We start from the raw sequence: 22823 nt of genomic DNA, 5'->3' as shown, positions 1-22823 counted from the left end.
TAAAAACTTCCTTAATTCTACCAATTTAGGCTGGTGCCATAAGGCTTCTTCTCCTTCTTCTCCTTCCCCATTAAAACAAGAAGGTGACCAAAACTTCCTATTTGAAGAGTTTTCTGCACTGCAATGAGGCTTCTATATTAGAGAGCAATCCATTTGAAACAATATGCAAAATTATGTAAGTTTAAGGTAATATTTTAATTTTATAAATGTCCAAAACAAAAAAGAACAGTTGGACCTGGTTGTTTAGTATATTAATGTCATTACATTTGCGGTTTTCTGAAAAACAAGATCATTTTGGTTGTAACATTGATTTCAAATGTATCTTTGTTTTTAACTAGAGGTTCAATTTATTCTATGTCTATCATTCAACAACAGATACTGAAATACTGTGTGCGTGGTCAAACTCTGGGCCCATGGTTCCTGAGGTTTTAGTGGTGATCTTGTGTTTCACAATGACGTTCAGCCAACACTCACACGAGACTGAGGGGACATTCACCTCTCTCACTTCTTATTCCTGATTCCTCATTTTCTCTGTCAAACTTTGGACTCCTTCAATCAAGCAATTTAAAAAGTACTTACAAACATTAAAAGTATGTTCTTGCCATGAAGGTTTATTTGAAACAAATAAGCATGATGTATAATAAATGTTTATTTGTGAAAATACATTATCTGCCAACCATATAAGGTCTCCTATATCCCACTAAAGAGCTTTGTTCCTCTTTTAGTGTATTGCTCAAGTGAGGCAAGGATGAGTCAGTGCAAAACTGAATCATGTTTTTGTAGTTATCTCTGTTCACATCTACACTTGTCATAACCACGACACAATTATTTTAGATGTGTAAAATTTGATATGGTTTTTAACATGCAGGCAAACTATCATTATAAAAACAATACACTGTAAAAGGTTTGATTCTAATGTGGAAAAAGCTAAATAAGCTATCCTAAATTGAAACTCACTGGTCTTTTCTTTCTCATGTGTCTGTGAATTGAAGCGCTGCAACATGCACCACCTGGTGGTGAGGCAAATACTTCAGCTTTAAAAGTTTGACATAAGCCTGATAAACCTTCATGTAAAAACACACATGTACAATTCCACAGTCAGGGGTCATAAAAATAAAAACTAAAAGACTCAAATTGGTATTCTCTGATTTAATTAAAGTTCTTTTGTTTGTTTTGGGTGTCAAATGTGTGTATATTAACTTAGTAACTAATAAGCTGGTGGTCAAAATTAAGTTATTCAAACATTTGCATCAGCAGGTAAAGTCTTATTGAATTGAATGATCATTTTGATCACATTTGGCAAATGTATCTTTAGTGGTGGTAGAGCCTGCGGACACATCAGCATTTTGTAGCTTAATCACAATCACAGTAAACAGTTCACATGTGAGTTTGGCCATGCTGAACTCTGCTCCAAACCACTTTGACTGAGTTGGACTGACTGTGGACCTTTGGATTAAACTGATTCGAGCAAATCAGTGACAATTACTTGATTCAAATTTGATTACGTGTACAGCTCTAATTACTTCTATGTACATTTTGAAACTACAGTATGTGTATAGAACTCTTATAGCTTAGTAGCCTAGATGTTGTTAAACTGAGGGGACGGGGGTATTTAAACAGGCTGTGTGACCAACTGGTGATCCCTGGGTAACTCAGCTGGGCGCTCAGTTCAGCCTAGAGTGAAAAGGGGGACATGGTGTTGAATGAATGTTTAAACTGTCAACTGTAACACAGAGAGAGATTGGATGACCAAAAAAATGACATAATTCAAAATAAATATGAATTAATATTGGAATATATTAAATAATTGTTTTTATATTATTTGGTTTGTTTATTTATGAGATGGGGACAGTGCACAATATACATTCATCTTAACAGGAGAGATGCATTGTGCCAGTTTGTAGCACGAGAGCTCATTTCCACCTGTAAGTCCCCGGGGCATGTTTTTTAGGTTTGGACATTGAACTCTCCTACCTCCTGTTTATGTGCAGCTGCTTCTATTTGCGACTCTACTACTACTTCAGTTAGCCTACTACCAGTGTTGGGAAGGTTACTTTTAAAATGTATTCCCCTACAGATTACAGATTACATACCCCAAAATGTAGTTTGTAACGTAATCCATTAAATTACTTAAAGTGAGTAACGTAATCTGAATACTTTGGATTACTTGTATTGTCATGTTTTTTTAAAACAACATGAATGTACCAACTCTGTTGAGCCCAAGTCTCCATGAACAGACAACTGTTTGCTGTAGAGAAGCAAAGACCAGGAAATCTTAACATGAGATATTTGTTTTGTCTGTTTAAAGAAAATAAAAAGCCCAGACTTTACTTAAACATATTAAAAATTTTATTGATAGAGAAATTATTTCTATATGAAACCACTGCTGCTTTAAATGATGTTCACTCTACTGTTAGTGTCATATTGTTCAGTCCTGGTTTAGTCCTGGTTTATTCCTGGTTTTAGTCCTAGTTTAGTCCTGGTTTAGTCCTTGTTTTAGACCTGGTTTAGTCCTGGTTTAGTCCAGGTTTAGTCCTGGTTTAGTCCTGGTTTTAGACCTGGTTTAGTCCTAGTTTAGTTCTGGTTTAGTCCTATTTTAGTCCTGGTTTTAGGCCTGGTTCAGTCCTGGTTTAGTCCTGGTTTTAGACCTGGTTTATTCCTGGTTTAGTAGTGCTTTAGTCCTGGTTTAGTCCTGGTTTTAGACCTGGTTCACTCTTGGTTTAGTCCTGGTTTAGTCCTGGTTTTAGACCTGGTTTATTCCTGGTTTGGTCCTGTTTTAGTCCTGGTTTAGTCCTGGTTTATTCCTGGTTTTAGTCCTAGTTTAGTCCTGGTTTAGTCCTAGTTTAGTCCTGGAATTAAACCTGGTTTAGTCCTAGTTTAGACCTGGTTTAGTCCTGGTTTATTCCTGGTTTTAGTCCTAGTTTAGTCCTGGTTTAGACCTGGTTTAGTCCTGTTTTAATCCTGGTTTAGTCCTGTTTTAGTCCTGGTTTATTCCTGGTTTTAGTCCTAGTTTAATCCTGGTTTTAGACCTGGTTTAGTCCTGGTTTAGTCCTGGTTTAGTCCTGGTTTAGTCCTGGTTTAGCCCAAAATGTGAAAACAGGAAAATACCACTGTGTAATCCATTTATTTCAACAAAGTAACTGTAATCCAATTACCACTCACTGAAACAGTAACTGTAACTGAATACAGTTACTCATAAATTGTACTCTGATTACGTAATCCCTATACATGTAATCCGTTACTCCCCAACACTGCCTACTACTACTATTGCTACTACTTTCACTATTACTATTACTACGTAATTTTTTGAGCCTACATAATTTACAACTGAAAACCAGCGAGAAAACAATATTATTTTTTCTATTTAAGCTTCACTTTTCATGGAATATGTGGGATCAATGAAAAGGTGGGACATTATAGGGATTATAGGGATAGATAGGAGGCCTAAACTGATTAAGACCTAAAGGCTTCACATTCCGCACATATCCTCAGCGCAGTACTCTGACTGCCTCTACAATGTACTTCTGTATTAAAGCCCTGCACTTGTGTGAAGTTCCCATTAAGTTTCCCAGACGTCGCACCATAGACTGAATAATGCGTCTCACACTAGATTACACTAAACTAAGGTTAGACTCACTTGAATACAAACTGTGATACTGGAACAGCATCTGCTTGCTGCTTTTTCTAGAAAGTGCCACTTCCTGGGGCTTGTGGGGCGGGCTCTGGCTCTCCTGTTTTGGTTTTCCTCCATGATCCTGATACGTGGCTGTTTGGGAAAGCCCTGTCTGCAGCTGTGATTCTTGCGGAGGCTGGGACCCTGCACAAACTCAGCCTCGTTTCATCATCAGGCCTGGATGGCAGGGACACACTGGTGCAGGGATAGTCGAAAACACAAGGTAATTGCACATTTGACTGTTAGTAACGTTTCAGTTTTATTTTATTTTTTGTAACAGAGCAGCTGTAAGTGTTAGCATTGCGGCGTATTTACTCAAGTGAGCTTTTAGCTAGTCTGCCGTGATTACGTGCTAACGTTAGCCATGCGTGCCTACGTGCACACACGGGCTAACAGTCGCTGCTAACTTTGTTAATGTCATGTGGAAATGTGGAAACGAGTGTAATTTTGCGAAAATGCGTTTATAAATCTCACATGGAAACTATTCCACGTTTTTGTCGTTATTACGTAATTGGCGTGCGTGCGTTTTCCTCTGATTTCTTTGGCAAAATTAACTCCAAATTGTCTCTCTCCGTGATGAAAAATCTTTCCATGAAGTGGTTTCTAAGGTGCACTGGGCAACTTTTCTGTTGGGGTTACGGGGGCCCGGGGTTACGCTATCCTGCTTGTATCCATTGATGTCATTGCTTGCCTGGAATGCTCCGTGGTATGGCATTAAACTTATTCATCTTGCGTATTCAATTACAGATGTTTTTATTGTAAAAAAAAAAAAAAAAAAAAAAGGGAAAAATCATTCTTACTGCAAGTCTTACTTGGCTTGTCTGAACTTCACCATCTGCTTGTCTCCAAGAGAAGGCTACTGTGGAACATTCCAGGCAAAGCAATAACATCCCCATGGAGACAGGTGACGGGCTGATAAAATGTGGAGCTTTCCTGTAGCATATCTGAAAACCGCCTAAAAGGCTACACCATCTATAACTAAGTGTTAGGGTTAGGCTACTTATTCATGATATCCTCTAGCCTCGTTTGTCTCTCTAGCCTATTGTACTGACCACCATAGATTATAACAAAGCCTATCCTAGGAGCAGTCTTCAAATAATTGAAATTTTAAACAAAAGACTGTAGTTTTTCCACAAAGAAGTGTTTGTTTGATGTGAAAGATATCAACACAATTAATTACACTGTATAAATAGGTTGCAATAGAATGCAATAGTTTAGAATATTGTTACAGAAGGAAGCACATGTAAAGTTTTATTCAAAGTCAAAACAGTGAATACTGACCGGTCTGTTCATTTTCCAAACAGCATTACAGGTTGCTAGTGCATTTCGGGCCATGGGCTGGATGAAAGACAAAAGCAGTAGTAAGCCCAGCTGGGCCCTGGCTGTGTTGTTGGTCCCTGTGTTGTTGCTGACAGTGACCTCCAGGGGGGCATCCAGCAGTCAGAGGATGATTCAAACAGTGATGGCTCAAGCCACAGCCACAGCGGCAGGACCTAGCTCCTCAGACTTGCTCCAGGGTCTGCACCAAGGCCTGCAGGCTGCAGCCCACTTCCTCTGCTCCGAAGAGGCACATGTTCTGCTCCTGGCTCTGCTCGGCTCCATCGCTGTCGGCCTCAGTGGGATCTTTCCATTGCTTATTATTCCCATCGAGGCAGGTGTAGCCCTCAAAACTGAAGGTAAAAACAGCATAACGCAAATATTGTAGAGGAGAGTATGTACAGTATAGCTGTGATTTATTGATTATTGTCTGCTTGTTGCAGCTGGGTCACAGAGACTGAAGCAGCTCTTGAGCTTTGCCATTGGTGGTCTTCTTGGAGATGTTTTTCTTCATCTTCTGCCTGAGGCCTGGGCGCTGTCTTGCTCCTCTGGTATAGATTTGAGCTTTTCAGCTTTTGACTGATGACCTAAATTACCTTTAATAAAAATAAAATAACCTTTAATTGGCTGGGTTTTTTATGTGTTTTACATTTTATAATTATAATATCAAACCCATATTTCTGAGTATGCTTGTCTACATGAATGTTTTAGACAGGTTTTCTGTGATTGCAGTGTCCACTTCTCCCTCTTGACATCTCTTCTTTGCTCTTGCAGTGGGTAAACAAAACCACTACACAAACCAGGGCTTGTGGGTAATTAGTGGTTTGCTGGCCTTTTTACTGTTGGAGAAGATGTTTCCAGATGAGGACCGGCTACGAAGGTGCCACGACTCAATCCGATTTGAATTTCAACTCTGTAAGTGTTGAAATTTCTTTTTGTTTAATAGGGAGAGGTCACTTGAGTCCTGGGGCATTGACAAGTTAACACTTGTCTCAACATAGTTCAACTTTAACTGTGCATCTCAGACGTTGTGCTTTTCTGTTAATTACCAAATTTACATACAGTTTAGTGTGACCTCAAATATGTAAATGTTGTAAATACTATATGAATGATTTAGTGCCAAAGTTAATAAAAAAAATATATATATATTAAAAACATTAATTAGAAACTCAGTAAATGTAACTATCATTGGTAATGTCTTATAATGGCATGTTATTTTTATAGTCTCTTTCCTTCCTCTGAGGAATCCACCTCTCAGCTCCTCCACTGCGTCACTATTTTTAGTCTCTGAGTAAAGCAGCAGCTTTGGCCTGCTCACTCTGAGTGTCGCTGGAGAAGTACTATTATGAACTCTAAACTGTAGACAGAAATTGGCTATATTGTGTTTATAATTGAATAAAATGTACTATGAATGTATATTTACTCTTGTCTACCAGGGATAGGTGATATATTGGTATCAGTCGATACTGATACAAATTCATCTGTATCGGGCATATTTAAATATTCAGTACCGATGATTTTTTGTACTGCCTTAGTCTCTGAGAGCCCTTTTTGGACAGGCTAATCAGTTAAAAAGGAAATAGTAAAGTATCATATGGCGCTCACCTTATCTCCTCCTGATATATTTGTGGGTCTTGCTACAGATTTTAAATGCAAAATATCGGTATCAACAAATATTGGATATTGGCATTGGCTCAAAAAAAAAAAAAATCCTTATCAGCCCATCCTTATTGGCTCATTATTTGTATCAATATCACTGTTTGAAATACCTAAGCAAAGTGAGCCATGAGGTTCAAGCCCTGATGCTAAATGGGACAAGCCGTATACGATATTACTACTATGTGACCTACTGCACTTTTACAAATTTATAACGGTTTTGTTCACCTTTTACAAATTGTATCAACATTTCTTCTTGGTGTGTTGCCTTGTGCTCATTGGGATATTCAGTCAGCTTGTTTCCCTGTGTTTTATTCACAGAGGCAGTCTATTTCAGTTTTCAGTGGAAAGACAGAAGTGTCACTCCAAAACGGGCACCACACTGAGTCATGGAAATCTTCTAAGCAACTGAGTCTGCAGCAAACGCCTCAGAAAATCAAGGTATGTCCAGAACTTTTTGGATTTAACAAAAGTGACAGTGGAGGGAAAACGCTTTTCAGTGTGGGCTGGTTATGATTCATTTTAATGTATAACCCACAAGAAGCTTCTACACATTTAATTCACAGTAAATTGGAATTTCCAGACTAATTTCAGACTTTCCAGCAATGTCTGAGAATATGTTTTCTTATATTCTTGAAGTTGATTAATGCTTGACATGAAAATGAACAATATGCTTGATATTGAATTGTGCCCAAGAAAACGAAATGACTTAGAAGTTGTTTACAAAATCATCTGCATCTCGCTTTCTCTACAAACCTACAAGAGAAGTGTTTTGTACAATGCCTTTCTGATTGAAATGTTCAGCTAAAGACTTCTGTGTATCCTCTACTCAATAATTCTAGTATTGGCCCAGATGGCGCTTTAAGGCAGATAGTCGATGCACTAAAAACAAATGTATATTTTTCATTCTGTGTTACAGACAAGTGGGTATTTAAACCTGTTGGCAAACTGTATAGACAACTTCACTCATGGGCTGGCAGTGGGAGGAAGCTTCCTGGTTAGCAAAAAGGTAAGAAAATGATTGAAAACATTTCCATGGTCTATCATTTCATTTTGCCTGTGTATTGATTACAGTAGACTGAGTAGGCTCCTACAGTAAACTAGCTGTGTTTGATAACAGGCTCCTAGTCATGTGTTTGACCTTACACTGCTCTAATTCTATTTATGCAGAGATTAAATCATTGAGGCAGGGCATCCATGTGTAAGATGGAAACGTGCACAAGTAACACCTCCCGTGTGAGAGTTTGGCAGCACATTCAGAGCATTTGGCAGAGTGAAATAGACCAGTTGTATTTGTATTTTTAGCCTCCGGATACAGCCATTTATAATTAGGTACCTAACACGCTTCATTTGAATATTCTTATTGATGAATAAATCATCCTTAGCATTTTAAATACATTCCTTCAAATATGCAAACAGTGGTAAAAAGTGCAGAGTAATGCTGTACTTCGGAGGATTGCTGTTTTGTGGTGGTGTGGCCAACAAGAGTCCAGCTGGAGAGACATAAGGCTAGCAGCGTGAAGTGTGTGCCCACGTGCCAGAGAGGAAGTTATCTACGCACATGTCTATAACTAATGTACAAGACCTCACACCAGCCTTTCATGTTTTGCTGCTCCTATTGAAGCACAAGCAGTCAACTACTGAAGGTTTCGCACCAACGCCACATAAAATGAGTGGGTCCCGTCATGTTAAATTTCAAAACTGGCCTCTCACAGCGTCTTCATCAGGGCTTTTGTGAATGGACGACAGCTGTGGCAATTCAACAACTGAATTGAAAATCAGACGCTGGAGTAAACATGCCAAAATTGAAAAATAAAAACACTTCGATTTCATTTCAGCTATTCGTCAATGTAAATATCTACTTGTATACTATATAACTATATAAGGAATACATGGCAGCGGGTTAACAAAGTATTTCAGACTGTAGTGTAGTGCTTATAGACTGCTTATTTATAGAAGTCAGAAAATGAAGGTTTTGAAATAAGTTAGACTTTAATTTACTGTTTTGTGTTGCAGTATATCGAAGCAGGATATATGGACTGTATTGGATGAGTGCAGTTTATAATGAGACTGAACAATTTGGGACATAAAAAAGTACAAGCATTGCGAGTTTGATTCGATTTTGCAATTTATGGTTCAGTAAGAGGAATAGGAAAGTAATAGAAGAATGGCCCTTTAAAAAATTGCAGTCTTTGTGATTTGCTAATTGCGTGCATTGAAATTGCACTTTCTATTTAAGTTGTGATTAATGTTGCAGTCCTAGCTTATGACTTGGGTCTCTTGTTTACTGCAGTATTGAAAGCATGTTGTTGAGAGTCTCATTCACTCCCTGTTTAACACAGTTTGCTCTTTGCATACATTTTCATTTTAATGATGCTTTTGCAGGTTGGCCTCCTTACCACCTTTGCCATCCTGCTCCATGAAATCCCCCATGAGGTAAGACCGGCAAACGTTATATTACATTTCTGTGTTTTCATCTGTCTTTAGTGTTGACATCGTTTGACTGGGAGTAACAGTTAGTGCGTGTTGACGGTTGTGTAAACATAAGCTGTGTGTATCTAGTCCTGTGTTGTGATAAATGTCATGATCCGCAGGTGGGAGACTTTGCCATTTTACTGCGTGCTGGGTTTGATCGCTGGAGTGCCGCGCGCATGCAGCTGTCCACAGCCATGGTCGGGGTCCTGGGGGCGTGTGTAGCCCTCTACACTCAGTCTCCAAAAGGGACAGGTACATTTTAAATCTTTATATTACAGGGACACTTTAAGCTGCTTAGTGTCTCTAAATCTCACTTGTGTTTACAGAAGACACAGCCTCCTGGATACTACCTTTCACCTCCGGAGGATTTCTCTACATTGCTTTGGTTAGTGTGGTCCCGGATCTGCTGCAAGAGTCCAGTTTCAGGTATTTTAAAATAAATCTGCTATGTGTTTAAATTTTTGCTATTTTCAGTAGATTGTGTAACATTGGGGTTGTGTTAGAAGGATTATGATTTGGGGTTTTAAAATGTAACTAGGACAGAGCTGTGGGTGTGTACCTTGAACTATTGTATGTGAAATGGATCTGTTTATTTAGATTTCTCAGATATCACAGTGTTGATAATGCTTGCTAAACTTTTAAGTAGCAAAAGCACCTTGGATTCGCTGTTTATTTGAACTTTTATTGGTAAACCCATTAGTATCAATAAGTCTGAATGAGTGCATGTTTGTCTAAATATAATCTCTCATTTTCCAGGCAATCCATGCTCCAGATCTTCCTAATTTTCTCTGGTGTAGCTGTGATGGCTCTTCTCTCTGCCATTGTTTAAACAGGTTTCTCTGTTTCATCTGGTACCCGCAGTATATTTAATGTAAAGTATAGTATATTCCACAATCACAGCCTGTTACTGACATGACTGAAGCTGGCACTTTATGGACTTTATGGACACGGATAATGTGCCAAATTTAAACCAAGGGAATTAAATGAAAGGCGTATACCAAAAATGTTTTGCACATATGCAGCACATCACTTGGTTGTTAATCCCGCTATCTATGGCTTTTCACTTTATATATATTTTTTTTTACTATTTAAAAAATGTCTTATTTTCATGCAGCTGCTGTATTTATTGAAAAAGAGACTATCAATGCTTTGTTTTAGCTTGGCCTACATTCATGATTTGTCCCCTCTATCATGTTACAAAATAAGTGCCAAAACACTAGAATCTGTCCTACTTGTGTCAGGTTTAGGTCCCATTAACAAATGCTGTATTATATACAGTGAAGTATATTGTTTCCACATTTAAGCAATATCTTTATATTTTTGTTATATAGCTTGACTCTGAAAGAATGTTAGATAAATTAACAAAATAAATATAGAAATACTATTTTTATTTGGTGTATATTTGTGTAGAATTCCCAGAAAAAACTAACCATAACAATATAAGGTCGTTGTGGCATCTTTTAAAAAATAAACACAATGGAAAACTCACATGTCTGATTTTGTGGTATTTCATGGACTATTAAAAAAAAGCGTGTTTATAACACTAACTGTATTAAAGTGTACATGAGTGGGACACGCTGCTATAGGCCTGTGATCATTAGGACACTTAGATATTGATTGTACAGTGGAAGGTGCTGAGACAGGTCCCTCTCCTGTCCTCCATTGGGGATCATTTTGACCTTAACATAAATTGCCACATGAGACAAAGGGGACAGGGAACTGGTCTTGGATCAAGAGTGGTCCTAAAACTGGGCTGGATTTTGCTGGCACTTTGTAGGATGCTTCTTTTTTAAATTAGCCAGCACACGCAATGACTGTCCTCTTTTACTAAGGGGGATTTACAGCATACCAGAGACCATTACTTAGTACTATATTAATTAAATTGCTTTATAGCTGTTTTGATGTATGCTCTAAAATATTTTCTGGAATTATAACTTATACACTCTCTGAACCCACTGGTTAACCATAGTAAAGACATGGTTGGTTTGAGCTTACAATATGTTGACTAAGGGCTTAATTGACCCTATTAAGAAAGTGCACTTCTTGGAGTGATCTTGTTCATACCATTAGCCTAATGAATATCCCCTGACATGCTCTAATAGTTGGGCTGTGTTCTGTGGTAGTCCCAAAGTGATCAGTGAGGCTTCACAAATGACCACTCCCCCTCACAGCCTGGTCCTGGGCCCGCAGCATCCCGGAGGAGAGACAGCGCCGCTACATTCCTCCTCTCAGCATCCTCCGGCCCCCTCCCCCTCGCGCTCTGCTCCTGTACCATAACAGATGGTGGCAACAACATAGCATCCAGAGGCTCACCACAACAAAAGACGACGCTGGCTCGGCTCAACCATGTCTCCAGCCCGCAGCTGCGACAGGCTGTGAGTGCCGTCGTGATTGATTTCACGCGGTACCACGAGCACGGCCACGGAGACGAAACCTGCTTCTGCTTCTTGCGACTGTTTGGGCTCTCCATCGAGTGGGGAAGGAAGATGGCCGCTATGAAAATGTTAACCAGCGCGGGGCTTTTCTTGGCTATGTGCGCGCTGGGGTTGCTCGCCATGGCAATCTGCACCGACTATTGGTACGAGACAGATGCGAGGCGACACCGGGAGAGATGTAAGAACTATGCCAACAAGCGATACGACCCGGGATACATCTACATTTCCAACCCCAACCTCCCTCTCAAGATGCCCCCAAAGAGCGCGCTGGAGAGGAAAGGAACAGGCCCAGATGTGGCTCCTCTCCGCAGGGTTAAGCGGCACTTTGTGCCAGCAGCATCCGCGATGGAGTCTCACTGCAGCCGGCAGTTCAACTCCACCATCTCGGGTCTGTGGAGAAAGTGTCACCGGGAAGGCTTCGACCTGGAGACGGAAGACCTTATCTACAAAGGTAAACAGCGTTGGCGATAGCAGCCAGACAGCAGGCCATGATGCTGGGCTCACCTAGGGCCTCTCAAAACACGAAACATTTGGTCTGGCTCATTTCACTGGGGTTTAAGCATATGTTAATGTCAAGGAAAAGCCTTTCTCTTGCTCTGTCATACAAACTAGAATGTGTCTGTTGTGGCAGTGTAGTCTGTCTGTCTCAGTAACATATTGTTCATATTACAGCTGGGGAAAAGCAGCCTGCAAACTCTAGTTTATATGTTTCTGTGCCTTTCTGTGCGACCACACTTAAGAACCAGAAGCTTCAGTGACTCTCTGAGTAGTCTGATTATTTAGATTGTTGGGTAAAGCACACTTTGTCCTGCAATCCAGACTGGCTTTTCTGATCGGATGCATCCGGTTTGTTCATATACATTTTTCATAGATATGGTTTGGTCCTGGGCATATTTCACACCCGCCTCCCTCTCCTGTCTCAATCGGGCCGGGAGTCCTCCACAGTGTGACATAATGGCTGGTCTCCTCCATATGTTTTGTGACTGCTCCGAGCCATATCCTGTCAATGTGAATGACAGTGAAGTGGTGGCTAAAAGGCTTTCACAGAATACTTCTAATATTTAGTCTCCACAGACAAGAACTGTGCAGCTGCTCTATTCACAGCCCCGGCCTCACTCTGTGTGACAAATTAGCACATTAAGACTGGCTTGTAACACTATGGACCCTTACTGACTGTATTTATTGATTTCTATCTACATATATTTCTGTTAAGACTGTAGAAATCCAACTGTCTCTTATTTAAGCAGTATTCTCTATAAGAGTCCATGTTACATTCACATTAAAAAGTTGAAGGTTAAACTCTGGGTATTAGTGAGGCCAGTGAAGTGCAGGGCTCACAGCCAGACAGCGAATGTCAAACTCACTGTCCCACTATCAAATGTTTGCAAGCAGTCAGAAATAAACATGCACATAGGAGATGTTTTTAGATTGTTTCACCTGTAGGTTTAACTGGACAGCACAGGTGTAAGTGTGGAATGTGTGTGAAGAGTGGGGACTGACATTCACAGGCCTTCACAGAGAAAGCATTACCTGTGGCATAAACCTGTAGACAAACTAGGCAGTGTCAGTATTTGCTTTTATCAATATATTTATCAATGACTACTGCAGAAAACAGACTCATCACAGTGCAAATATCCTTAAAGGTCCCATATTCCACGAAATGGACTCTTGTGGGCTTTTGGTTATGTTAAATCATTACTATCTCCTCAAAAACATGCCTAAAGTTGTGTTTTATTTCATTCAGCCATGTTTGAGCAGCCCTTTATTATTATCAACAGCTATCTTTTACCTTTAGTTCAGTAGATATTGGCAATTCCAGGGCATGCAAATGATTCTAGTGAAGGTGTATGGAGTCCAAACATATATTGGACCACTTCCTGTATTTACCACATGACATCACAAGGTGGAACAGAGTGTTTTTTGTTTGAGAGAAGAACTGCCTAAATATGCAGGGTTTGTGTGTTAAACATGAGTGAATGAAACAAAACACAACTCCAGGCATGTTTGTGATGAGGAAACAATGTCATAACAGATCAGAAAATAGGGTAATATGGGCCCTGTAATGTGACGACTTCGCAAGATTCATCTCCAAAACTAACCCCAAACTAAATGCAGTTTGGCCTCACTAGACAAGCCATTTGATTCAAAGGCTCAGGAATGTACTATAATGTGCACTTGGATTGAAAACTGCAGGAAATTCTGAAGTTTTAAGTTGTCATGGCTCATGAGAAGTGACCATTAGGTTGCCACAAGCACTGAGTAAAGTCTACATAACATCCCTGATCATTTATTCTTTAGAGACACTTTATAAGAAGTCTGGTCTAAGTCTGTCTGTGTATATCCCATAGACTGAAAATATACTGTCTATCATAAATGAAGAAGAGGTGAAGGGGTATTATTAGTAGTTACAGTTATAATAATGTTTTTTCTCTTTTTTTTCTCTTCAAACATGAAAATATTCTGTAGACCTTTATACTTCCTCAGCTTGTGTGCCTAAAACACATGCAGTGTGGTTATTAAAATATAGAGTACTGCAAATTTGAAAGTAAAATTACCACTAAAAATGTACTCAGATGCAAATATAAGTACTACTTCTAAAATTGTACTTAGATAAAAGTAAAAAGTACACATGAAAAATGCCACTCATAGTAGTAGTTACCTTTTAACAGATCTTTTAGATTATTATTATAAGCTTAGTACATTTGTTTTTTCAGTAAATAACTTGAAGATAATTACAAAGATATACAGCTAGCAGATATATTGCTCTTAAAGGTGCACTATGTAACTTTTCTACTATGTAATCAGACCAAGTTACAGTTAAGATCCATGGAGAGGTAGCATGGCTTTTTAGCAATAAAACACAAAAGGATAAATGCAAGAAAAATATGTTTAATGTACTGGGGAATTTTCCAGGCAAAGCTGTAATATCTCCATGGAGACAAGCATTAGAAAAGTTACAGAAGGCACTTTTACATTTTAAGAACATATATGAAGTCAAATACTGTAAATCTACTACTCTATGATAATGTGATTGTTTTTTACCACTTTATGTTTGACAAATTCACAGAAATTTACAGTAGGTGAAGCCAAGCCTGTACTGTTGTTTAAGGCCCACATTGTGCTATTTTAGTTATAATGCTGTTTCCTCATCTCAAACATACCTGGAGTTGTGTTTTGTTTTTTTGTTTTTTTCAGACATGTTTAACACACAAACCCTGCATATTTAGGCTGAGTACTCTCTCAAAAAGGAAAACACTTTAATAATTAACAACACTCAATAATTTTAAGAACCAAATAAAATTACCTGTACCAAAGAGTGATTGAGAAAACAAACTGTATTAACATGTCAAAGTAACATAAAACATTGGACATAACAGCTGTACACATGATGATGAGAGTGAAAGATTATAGACAAAGCCGGCGTTTTTGATAGACTGTTGTGTGAGGCCCTGTTCTCTTCAGTACATAAGATGCTATGGCAGAAAAATTTGGTTGATTTGTGCTTTTTCATCCCAACTATGATCACAGCTGATGGCCCAGTGTTATGACAGCAGCTCTTTGTAGGAAATGTCTGTTTTTGTTTCAGTTTCAAGTGGTAAAGACGCTGCTAATTTGTGATGCACAGTTACTCCATGCTGTGGAAGCATGTGAAGGAACTGAAGAACAACTTGACTATTCTTTTTGTGATAATGGGCCAGGGAATTTTTACTAGTGTATGCATTATTTTTGTGCAGTGTTTGGTTATGATATTCAGTGGATGATTAGAGAAAGTTTGATGATAAGAGTTTGAAAAGTCTGTAGTTGAATAATAAGGGAGGGTATCTTACCTAAAAATCACATGCCAAATAACATGTGCAATGTTTTGCTTTTGTTTTTGTAAACCTAGAGAGAATGTGGAAGCCAAAATCAACTTGGCAGTAGGTAAACATGCACCTTGGGATGCCAGATAAGTTTGTGGAAATCCATTTGAGTGCATGTCACTTTCAAAACTAAACTTTTCAGTCAGACGACTGTGACTCTTGTGGAAATCAAAATATTTGTATTTAAAGTGGGAGTCTGGTTAAGTTGACCATAACTGAGCCACTGAACATACAATATTAACAAGAGTTAAATTACAAAAAAGAAAATAACATTTTGTTGTATTAATTCAGACCTTGCTCTTCTTGTCCCATACCATGTCTGGTCCTTATCTCTGATCACAGCTCTGCGTAAACTGTTCTGTCAAGATTAGAGAGCAAGTCCTGAAATCATTATTACCCACACCTAAAACATCATCCTGGCTTAAAGTCCTAATTATATTATATTATATATATATATTATAGAGCTAGAAAGGTTTAAGTTGCAGACGCAAAAATCTAAATGTACCTCATCATAGAAATATAATTATTTATCTGCAGAATTTAAAGACACAACAAAGGAAGCCCTTCAGTGTACAAACTATGGCTTATCTCTGATGAACCATTGAAATATTGCATTTATTCACTGTATGTAATAATTTTATTCCCTTAAATCATCTGTGCCATCCCAGGCCCATCATAATCACATCATAAGTGCATTTGTCTATGTTGTATATTTGTCTATGTTCTTCTGATCTAATTATTTGTCTCCATGTTGTCTCACATGTCTTACAGGAATCATTCAGAGATGTACTCCAGTCAAATATCACTACACTTCGTCCATCCTCCCAAGAAATTTACCCGTCAATGTCACCAAGACCATTCGGCAGGACGAGTGGCATGCGCTCCGTAAGTCTCTGTTCTGTTTTTAGAACTTTTAGAAATGTAGTAACACACATCTTAATTGTTAGTTGTTTTAGGGCTGTGCCAAAAATCAAACAGAGATAGACTGAGATCCAAACTTTGGTCGATCTCGATGAAAAGACGAGCACATTTAAATCTACAGCATTAGACCTGTGACAGTAAGAGCATGTGGTGTTGATGAGGATTTAAGCTCTTGTTAAGGAAAAAGCAGCCTGAACCACAGCGTCTCTTGATGTCTCCTCACATGTTCACAAGTTTTGACTTTTGACAATTTGATTAAACAAATTTCTTCACCTCTCCAGGATTTATTGGTCCTATCAACACAAAATAAAAACTGTAGTGATCCTGACACCCTGCCCGTTATGTCTGAAGTCCACATGTCTGTATTTTCAATAAGATGGAAGAAGATAAAACTGAAAATCAAGATTGATCAATATGCGGAAGAAAAAAAAAAAGTGGTTCTTTTTTTCCCCATATTGCCCAGCCCTAGGTTGTTTTATGAATGAATACAAACGTGACTACCAGAGGCTTGAAAAGTGCTAGTCCCATGCCCAAATACATAGATGTTTTTATGCCGAGGCAGTTTCTCAAAGCCAGTCATTCAGAAAGCATCGCAAGTTTATTTGTAGATCACAGTTCGTACACAAAGTAATTGAAAGTGCTTTACAGAATAAGAAAGACATTAAAATCACAATACAACAATTCAAACTGCAAATAATCATCATCAAATTAACATTAAATAAAGAAAAAAATAAACAGCTTCTTTTGTCTAATATACAGAGTTTAGTACTTAGATTATTGACTCTGCATAAATCAGTTTCTGAGTCCTCTGTGTTGGTTTGACACATTTGGACCATCCATAGATTGGGAGTCTGCCAATCAGTTCCAGACTGTTAGTACGAGTGTTGTAAAAGTATTGTAAATGCATGTAGTCTTAGGTCTCCCAGGTAACATGAAAGGGTTAGCATCTGGAGGGACATCGGATGAAAATTATCTTGATATGTTAGAATAATTTGCAAATCTTATCACAGAACAGGAAACAAAGGTAAAAGATTCTTATATAGTATTGACACTTTGCAGTGACATCACGTTGACGATATTCTACATGTATCTCTATTGGTTCAGCAGTTACCATGGTGAACGCATTATTAACACAGACAAAAAGTTTTAAGACAGTCTGAAAACTAAAGAAAAAGTAAAATGGATTTAAAAGAGCTTGTGATATGAGCATAATTCGAATGTTCATGATCTTGTTTAGGTGTTTCATTTTCAAAAAAGGTGGAAGTGACAAATTGAAAAACTGTTGACTAACGCTAGCTTGTGACTGTAATTTTATGTGAGACACTGGTTTAAGTGCACAGATCTTCTCACCTGTTGTAATTAAAACAAATAAACCAGCTCTTTCTGGTCAGATTGTGTGAAAATAAAACTCAATTTAAAGTCTAACTTGAGAAACCGAGCTTCCAACAGAGTAGTGCTTTCTGTTAGCTTCACACCCCCAAGAATAGTGATGACATCTGCTGCAAAGTATCAGTAGTATATCTTGTCTCGATTGAACTCACATTTCTTAACAGCATCCTAATAGCAGTATAAGCAGATAAGTTACAATTTACAAGCCACATTCTGCTGTCTAGACCAAAGGTTATCAGGTCATCCCTCTTTGAGATGGGCTGCCTCTGTCCCCGGGTTATCTGAGTACAAGCTTCACAAATCAATGTCTCCTCCGTACGCAGCCGGGACATGTGGACAGGCGTCTTCACTTGCGATGCAGGACTCTGACCTTGGATTATGTCATTAGTGATTATCAATAAGTAATACAGGAGGGCGCTCAGCAGTTCAGACGTGACTGTCATATGAAACTGAATTGATCTGTGTAAAGTTGAGAATGTAGTAGTTGTAACAGAACACCGTAGTACGTCTTACATGTTTTCTGTGGTGTGTTGTTAGCCGTACTGTACAGTATAAGTACAGTAGCACTGCCCCTAAACCTGAGTGTGATAGCGTGAAGTTAAGACTAAATTAGGACAGTTTTGGAAAAGAAAATCTAACTGAGGTTTATTGTGACTGACAGACTAGATTTGTGATGTATGTTTAAAAAATAGGATTCTCTTCTGAGTGCACATTGTTAAACATTTCAACAAGCATTAACATTTGAGAAAAGACTAAACAAACTAGAAAAGACAAAAATCCCATGCATTTCAGTACATGTTTGCAGAGGTCTAAACTACAGGTACAAGATAAAAAGCAGGATACATTGTTGGATATCTGTGTTGAGTGCATGTTGAGTAATTCCATGTTGAGCTGTGACGATATGGTCCTGTGCGCAGACCTGAGGAGGATGACCGCGGGCTTCGTGGGCATGGCTGTGTCCATCATCCTGTTCGGCTGGATCATCGGAGTGCTAGGCTGTTGCCAACAGCATGACCTCATGCAATATGTAGCTGGGCTACTCTTTCTCATGGGAGGTAATCACACAGAAAAACACTCACACACATACTTTAAGGTAGTGTACATAGATCATTTTATCCCAGTATCTTTAACTTTACAGAAATGTGTGTCCTCGCCGTCAGATGTGAGGTTAACCTGTTCAAATAGGCCTGTTACTATAATATCTATTATTAACTTATCGTTCAATATATGACAGCTGGAACAATATATTTTAAAGGCAATATTTATCGTTGGTATTTTTTTCTTTCTGCTATTTATTTATTTTTTAACAATATTGTAGATTTAGAATAGATTTTGTGGTTTAAATCTACTCCTGGGTTGTTGTGTCAGTGGCATGAATTAGTTTAAATATTACAGTTTGTCTTCTATATTTACTTCAGCAATATGTCGAACTTCAAAATTTATTATCACGACAGGCCTAGTTCAAACAATTTCATAATGTTTGGTTTACTCACACTAATATGATGTTTAAGTTGTTCATGTGGACCTTGTTGTTTTGTGTCTATAATCCAGTCACAAAGTCAAACAAGCCCCATAGCCCCATGCATTGTGTTGCCAGATTCTATGGCTAAAACAAATAGTGGTGCCCAGCTGAAAATACAGCAGCACATTCTACAATCACGGCTGTGGTTCATGTACAGTAGACGTAATATTGCAACATGACACTTAATTCCTGACAAGGTTTGTGTGTTCACCTGATTTTGGAAATTTGCCTTATTTGTCAGATTTGTAGAAGTGTGCATTATTAACCATGTGATTTTAGTGTTTAATATAGAAAACTGGTTAAAAACATGTTTATAGTATAGTATACCTCAGTCTGGGGTCTTTAATGGTCTTAAAAAGGGACAAACACAACAGCATGATACTGTGGTCTGAAATATCAATATACATGATTCATTTAATTGGGGGCTTCCCATTAGTGGAAACGACCCCATCTACTATTCATATGCCTCACGATGTGCACTCAGCACATACATAATTAATGGTACGGATGCTGTCTGAATCACTGCTGTCTGCTCACAGGAACATGCTGTATCATCTCCCTCTGCACATGCGTGGCAGGAATCAACTTTGAGTTGTCGCGCTACCCCCGCTACATGTATGGCCTTCCCGAAGACATAAGCCATGGCTATGGCTGGTCCATGTTTTGTGCCTGGGGGGGTCTGGGCCTCACGTTGCTGGCTGGCTTCCTCTGTACCTTGGCCCCCTCTCTAAGCACGCCCGCTCGCACAACGCCCCATAAGCCAAGGCAGGAGAACGGCACCGTGTGACAGGGCGGTGCAGTGACTGACCCCTGAACGCACAAACTCCACCCGGACCCCCAACGTGTAACTCAAGTGTCTCATCACTGTCTGCACCACCTCATCCCTCAGTGCTCAGTGTGCCTGACAGAGGAGCTCTGACCCACTGGGACAGGGCTGTCATAGCACAAGACTGCAATGGACATGGTAACTGTCTGCTCTGCAGAGTATGTCTTAAAATGGTGCTGTATTTCATATGCCACATACACATGCACACACTGCATATATAAACATACACACCACTATTCTATGGAGGATCAGGGAGTAATCCTCTGAACCAGAGATGTGAGCAGGCCAAAGCTTTCTGTCAGCATTCCTCTCTCAGTCAAGTGCTGTGTGCTGTGTTACTGTTCATAATGAAAAAATTGTGTGGCACTGGCCATTGCTTCTCTTTAGTGTAGCATACATAGATATGGGTGAATGTGTGCAGCCACAGCAGAGCACTGGGAGGATTAGAGTGGACAGGCCTCAGTATGTACAGACACATCTTCATGTAGACCACATCAATGTTCGTGTATAGTAGACTTTGAGTAAGAGTGTGTGTGTGTGAGTGTGCAATGGAAAGAGACTTTATGACAGTGTTATAGTGCCAGTCTAGGATCCACAAATCTCAAGATATTTTTGAACCAAATGAACAGAAGGCATTCAGTTACTACCAGGAGAGCCACTGCTCAGACAGAGCCAGGACTGCCTCAATCTGACTCAAACACATGTGGACTGCTCTGTGGGAAAGCCTCAGTGAATACCTCAGAACTACAAACAACTTCAGAAACATAGTAATAATAGTATTAACTGTTGATGTGCCCACTTAAAATGAAAGCACAAGCCACATCCAAACCTTTACCTGCACAGAGTCACTATCAGCCTCTCCACTGTGTCAGAGGCAAAGAGGCAAAGACAGAAGTTTGATCAAACGGCTTAATGCGCTCACTCAGTTTTGTTATAGTTAGGCTAGGTTCAGCTTGTAGCATGTGTCCAGGTGTTTATTAGCAATCAGTATACTTAAAAACTTAAACATGCAGGGCTCTGTCTGCAATTTGGCATCATAAAAAGTTGCCACTACAGGAGTAAAATGGCTAAACAAAAAGAAAAAAACTTTCCAGTAATAATGGAAATGAACTTTTATATCGTCTTGTGTTTACATCGCAAAATATACTGAAGCGACTATGATTTGTCGAATGGTTAAATATGGATTTAACAGAAACTACTGATGTTCAATGCAAAGCACAACTGAATGAGCTGAATAGGACAGGAAATAATGTGAAATTTATTTTTAATGTGTTTAAAATGATAAAAGGGTTTTATTTATGCAGTGACGTTAGCAGACTGTTGATGAGTCATTTGATCAGAGGTTGATAACATTTGTAGACAAGTCATTAAATGAGGCTCCTCATAGATAAGAGAATAACAATGGAGGCATGATTTAAAGCAGTTTCTTCTGTGTCTTGTTGGACCATGGCACTTTACTTGGTCTAAAATTAAATCTGAGCGCCAGTAATGTATTAAAAAAATCTAAAAGCCACATGTGGAGAGGGGAGAGGAGCAGAGCATGTCATAAGCACACTATTTGTGACGTTTACAAAAGAGTTTGGGTTTAATAATCTTGTGCGTTTAGGGTCAGTCAGTTCATGCTCTTAGTGTGATGATATTATGCCAGTTATATGGACATAAATGAAAATACAGCTGCCATAGAAATAACATTGTTTTATATCTATGGTCACTTCACATGGACGCTTGAGTCGCTGTATTTTTCAGATGTCCGACATTTCACATAATGCAATGCTGTTTGGTGTTTTGGTTTTTATAAAGTTTTAAGTTCACACTCAAAACTGATTAACAGTAATAGAAGTATTACTCTAAGAAGTAAACTGTAAGTAAAAGTACATTGTGCAAGTAAAATGTGTTGTTGAGACTTAAAGCACAATTGCACAGGTCAGTGTTTTTGTGTATTTTTTTTTTTTAATCTGACATTTTTTTTCAGATACAAACTACAAAGATGTATTGACAAAAGATAATAAAACACACATGTCCCAGTTACAATTAAAAGGCAAGACAGTGAATGCATAATACAGCACAAATGAACATTATTGGTAAATCATGCTTAAAGATAAAAAATAGTAGCACACAGTATCAAAAGATGCAGTCTGCAGTTTTTCATTTAAGTAATTGGTAATCAGGTCTAAAAACAAACTTCCTGAAATTTCAGAATCTGAGAAATGTATTGCGAAACGACCTACTGCTAATTGTGTCACGATTCAAAGTGGCTCCTGTTTTAGTAGCACAACTATTTTCTAACTTATTTGTACCAGACCAGTGCAGGCAGTATTTGGGGACTACAGAGATGGTGAAGTCTTGCATGATCTCATTACAATTAGTTCCTTTCTGTATATTAAAACCTGTGTCAATTTTTAATTAATTTATTTTATTGAAATAAAATATCTAATTATTATTGTTTGGTAATGTTTTATTTGTTAACATTGTGTGTTTAATCATTCTCTTGATCAGCTGTGGTCAAAATCTATTTAAAATGTGTCATAACAAAAACGTGACTGCTTCACTAGATTCACTAGAATTTAGTCCCTGAGCCCACAGTGCCACCTAGAGGACAGACATTGAGTTGTTCAAGCATGTACTCACCATTCATGCAGGCAAAAATTAAAAGACATTATATATTTTAAAATAATATAGTTACATATTGTCACTTGCAGGAGCATCAGTTAATTAATAATCTCTGCAAAAATGTATTTGGATTATAAAT

At 38.6% G+C, this 22823-nt stretch overlaps 2 protein-coding genes across 2 annotated transcripts; both read left to right on the top strand.

Annotated features, from left to right (window-relative positions):
• The first annotated feature begins 41 nt into the window (after positions 1 to 41).
• Positions 42 to 10609, top strand: slc39a13 (solute carrier family 39 member 13). Its single transcript, XM_055154598.1, has 12 exons — positions 42 to 175; positions 3689 to 3896; positions 4978 to 5349; positions 5434 to 5541; positions 5765 to 5905; positions 6451 to 6473; positions 6968 to 7087; positions 7566 to 7655; positions 9032 to 9082; positions 9241 to 9373; positions 9448 to 9547; positions 9878 to 10609. Exons 3-12 carry the CDS (start codon positions 5007 to 5009, stop codon positions 9948 to 9950), a joined length of 1182 nt encoding a protein of 393 aa, XP_055010573.1. The 5' UTR covers positions 42 to 175; positions 3689 to 3896; positions 4978 to 5006; the 3' UTR covers positions 9951 to 10609.
• Positions 10610 to 11404: 795 nt separating this feature from the next.
• Positions 11405 to 22586, top strand: tmem276b (transmembrane protein 276b). Its single transcript, XM_020939064.2, has 4 exons — positions 11405 to 12007; positions 16188 to 16301; positions 18644 to 18781; positions 19788 to 22586. Exons 1-4 carry the CDS (start codon positions 11608 to 11610, stop codon positions 20033 to 20035), a joined length of 900 nt encoding a protein of 299 aa, XP_020794723.1. The 5' UTR covers positions 11405 to 11607; the 3' UTR covers positions 20036 to 22586.
• The last annotated feature ends 237 nt before the right edge of the window (positions 22587 to 22823 follow it).

Source organism: Boleophthalmus pectinirostris, unplaced genomic scaffold (assembly GCF_026225935.1).
Source record: "Boleophthalmus pectinirostris isolate CB_2022bp ecotype Guang Dong unplaced genomic scaffold, ASM2622593v1 HiC_scaffold_19, whole genome shotgun sequence".
Classification (NCBI taxonomy): domain Eukaryota; kingdom Metazoa; phylum Chordata; class Actinopteri; order Gobiiformes; family Gobiidae; genus Boleophthalmus; species Boleophthalmus pectinirostris.
Note: the sequence above shows the minus strand (reverse complement) of the source record. Positions and strands in the feature narration are given on the sequence as shown.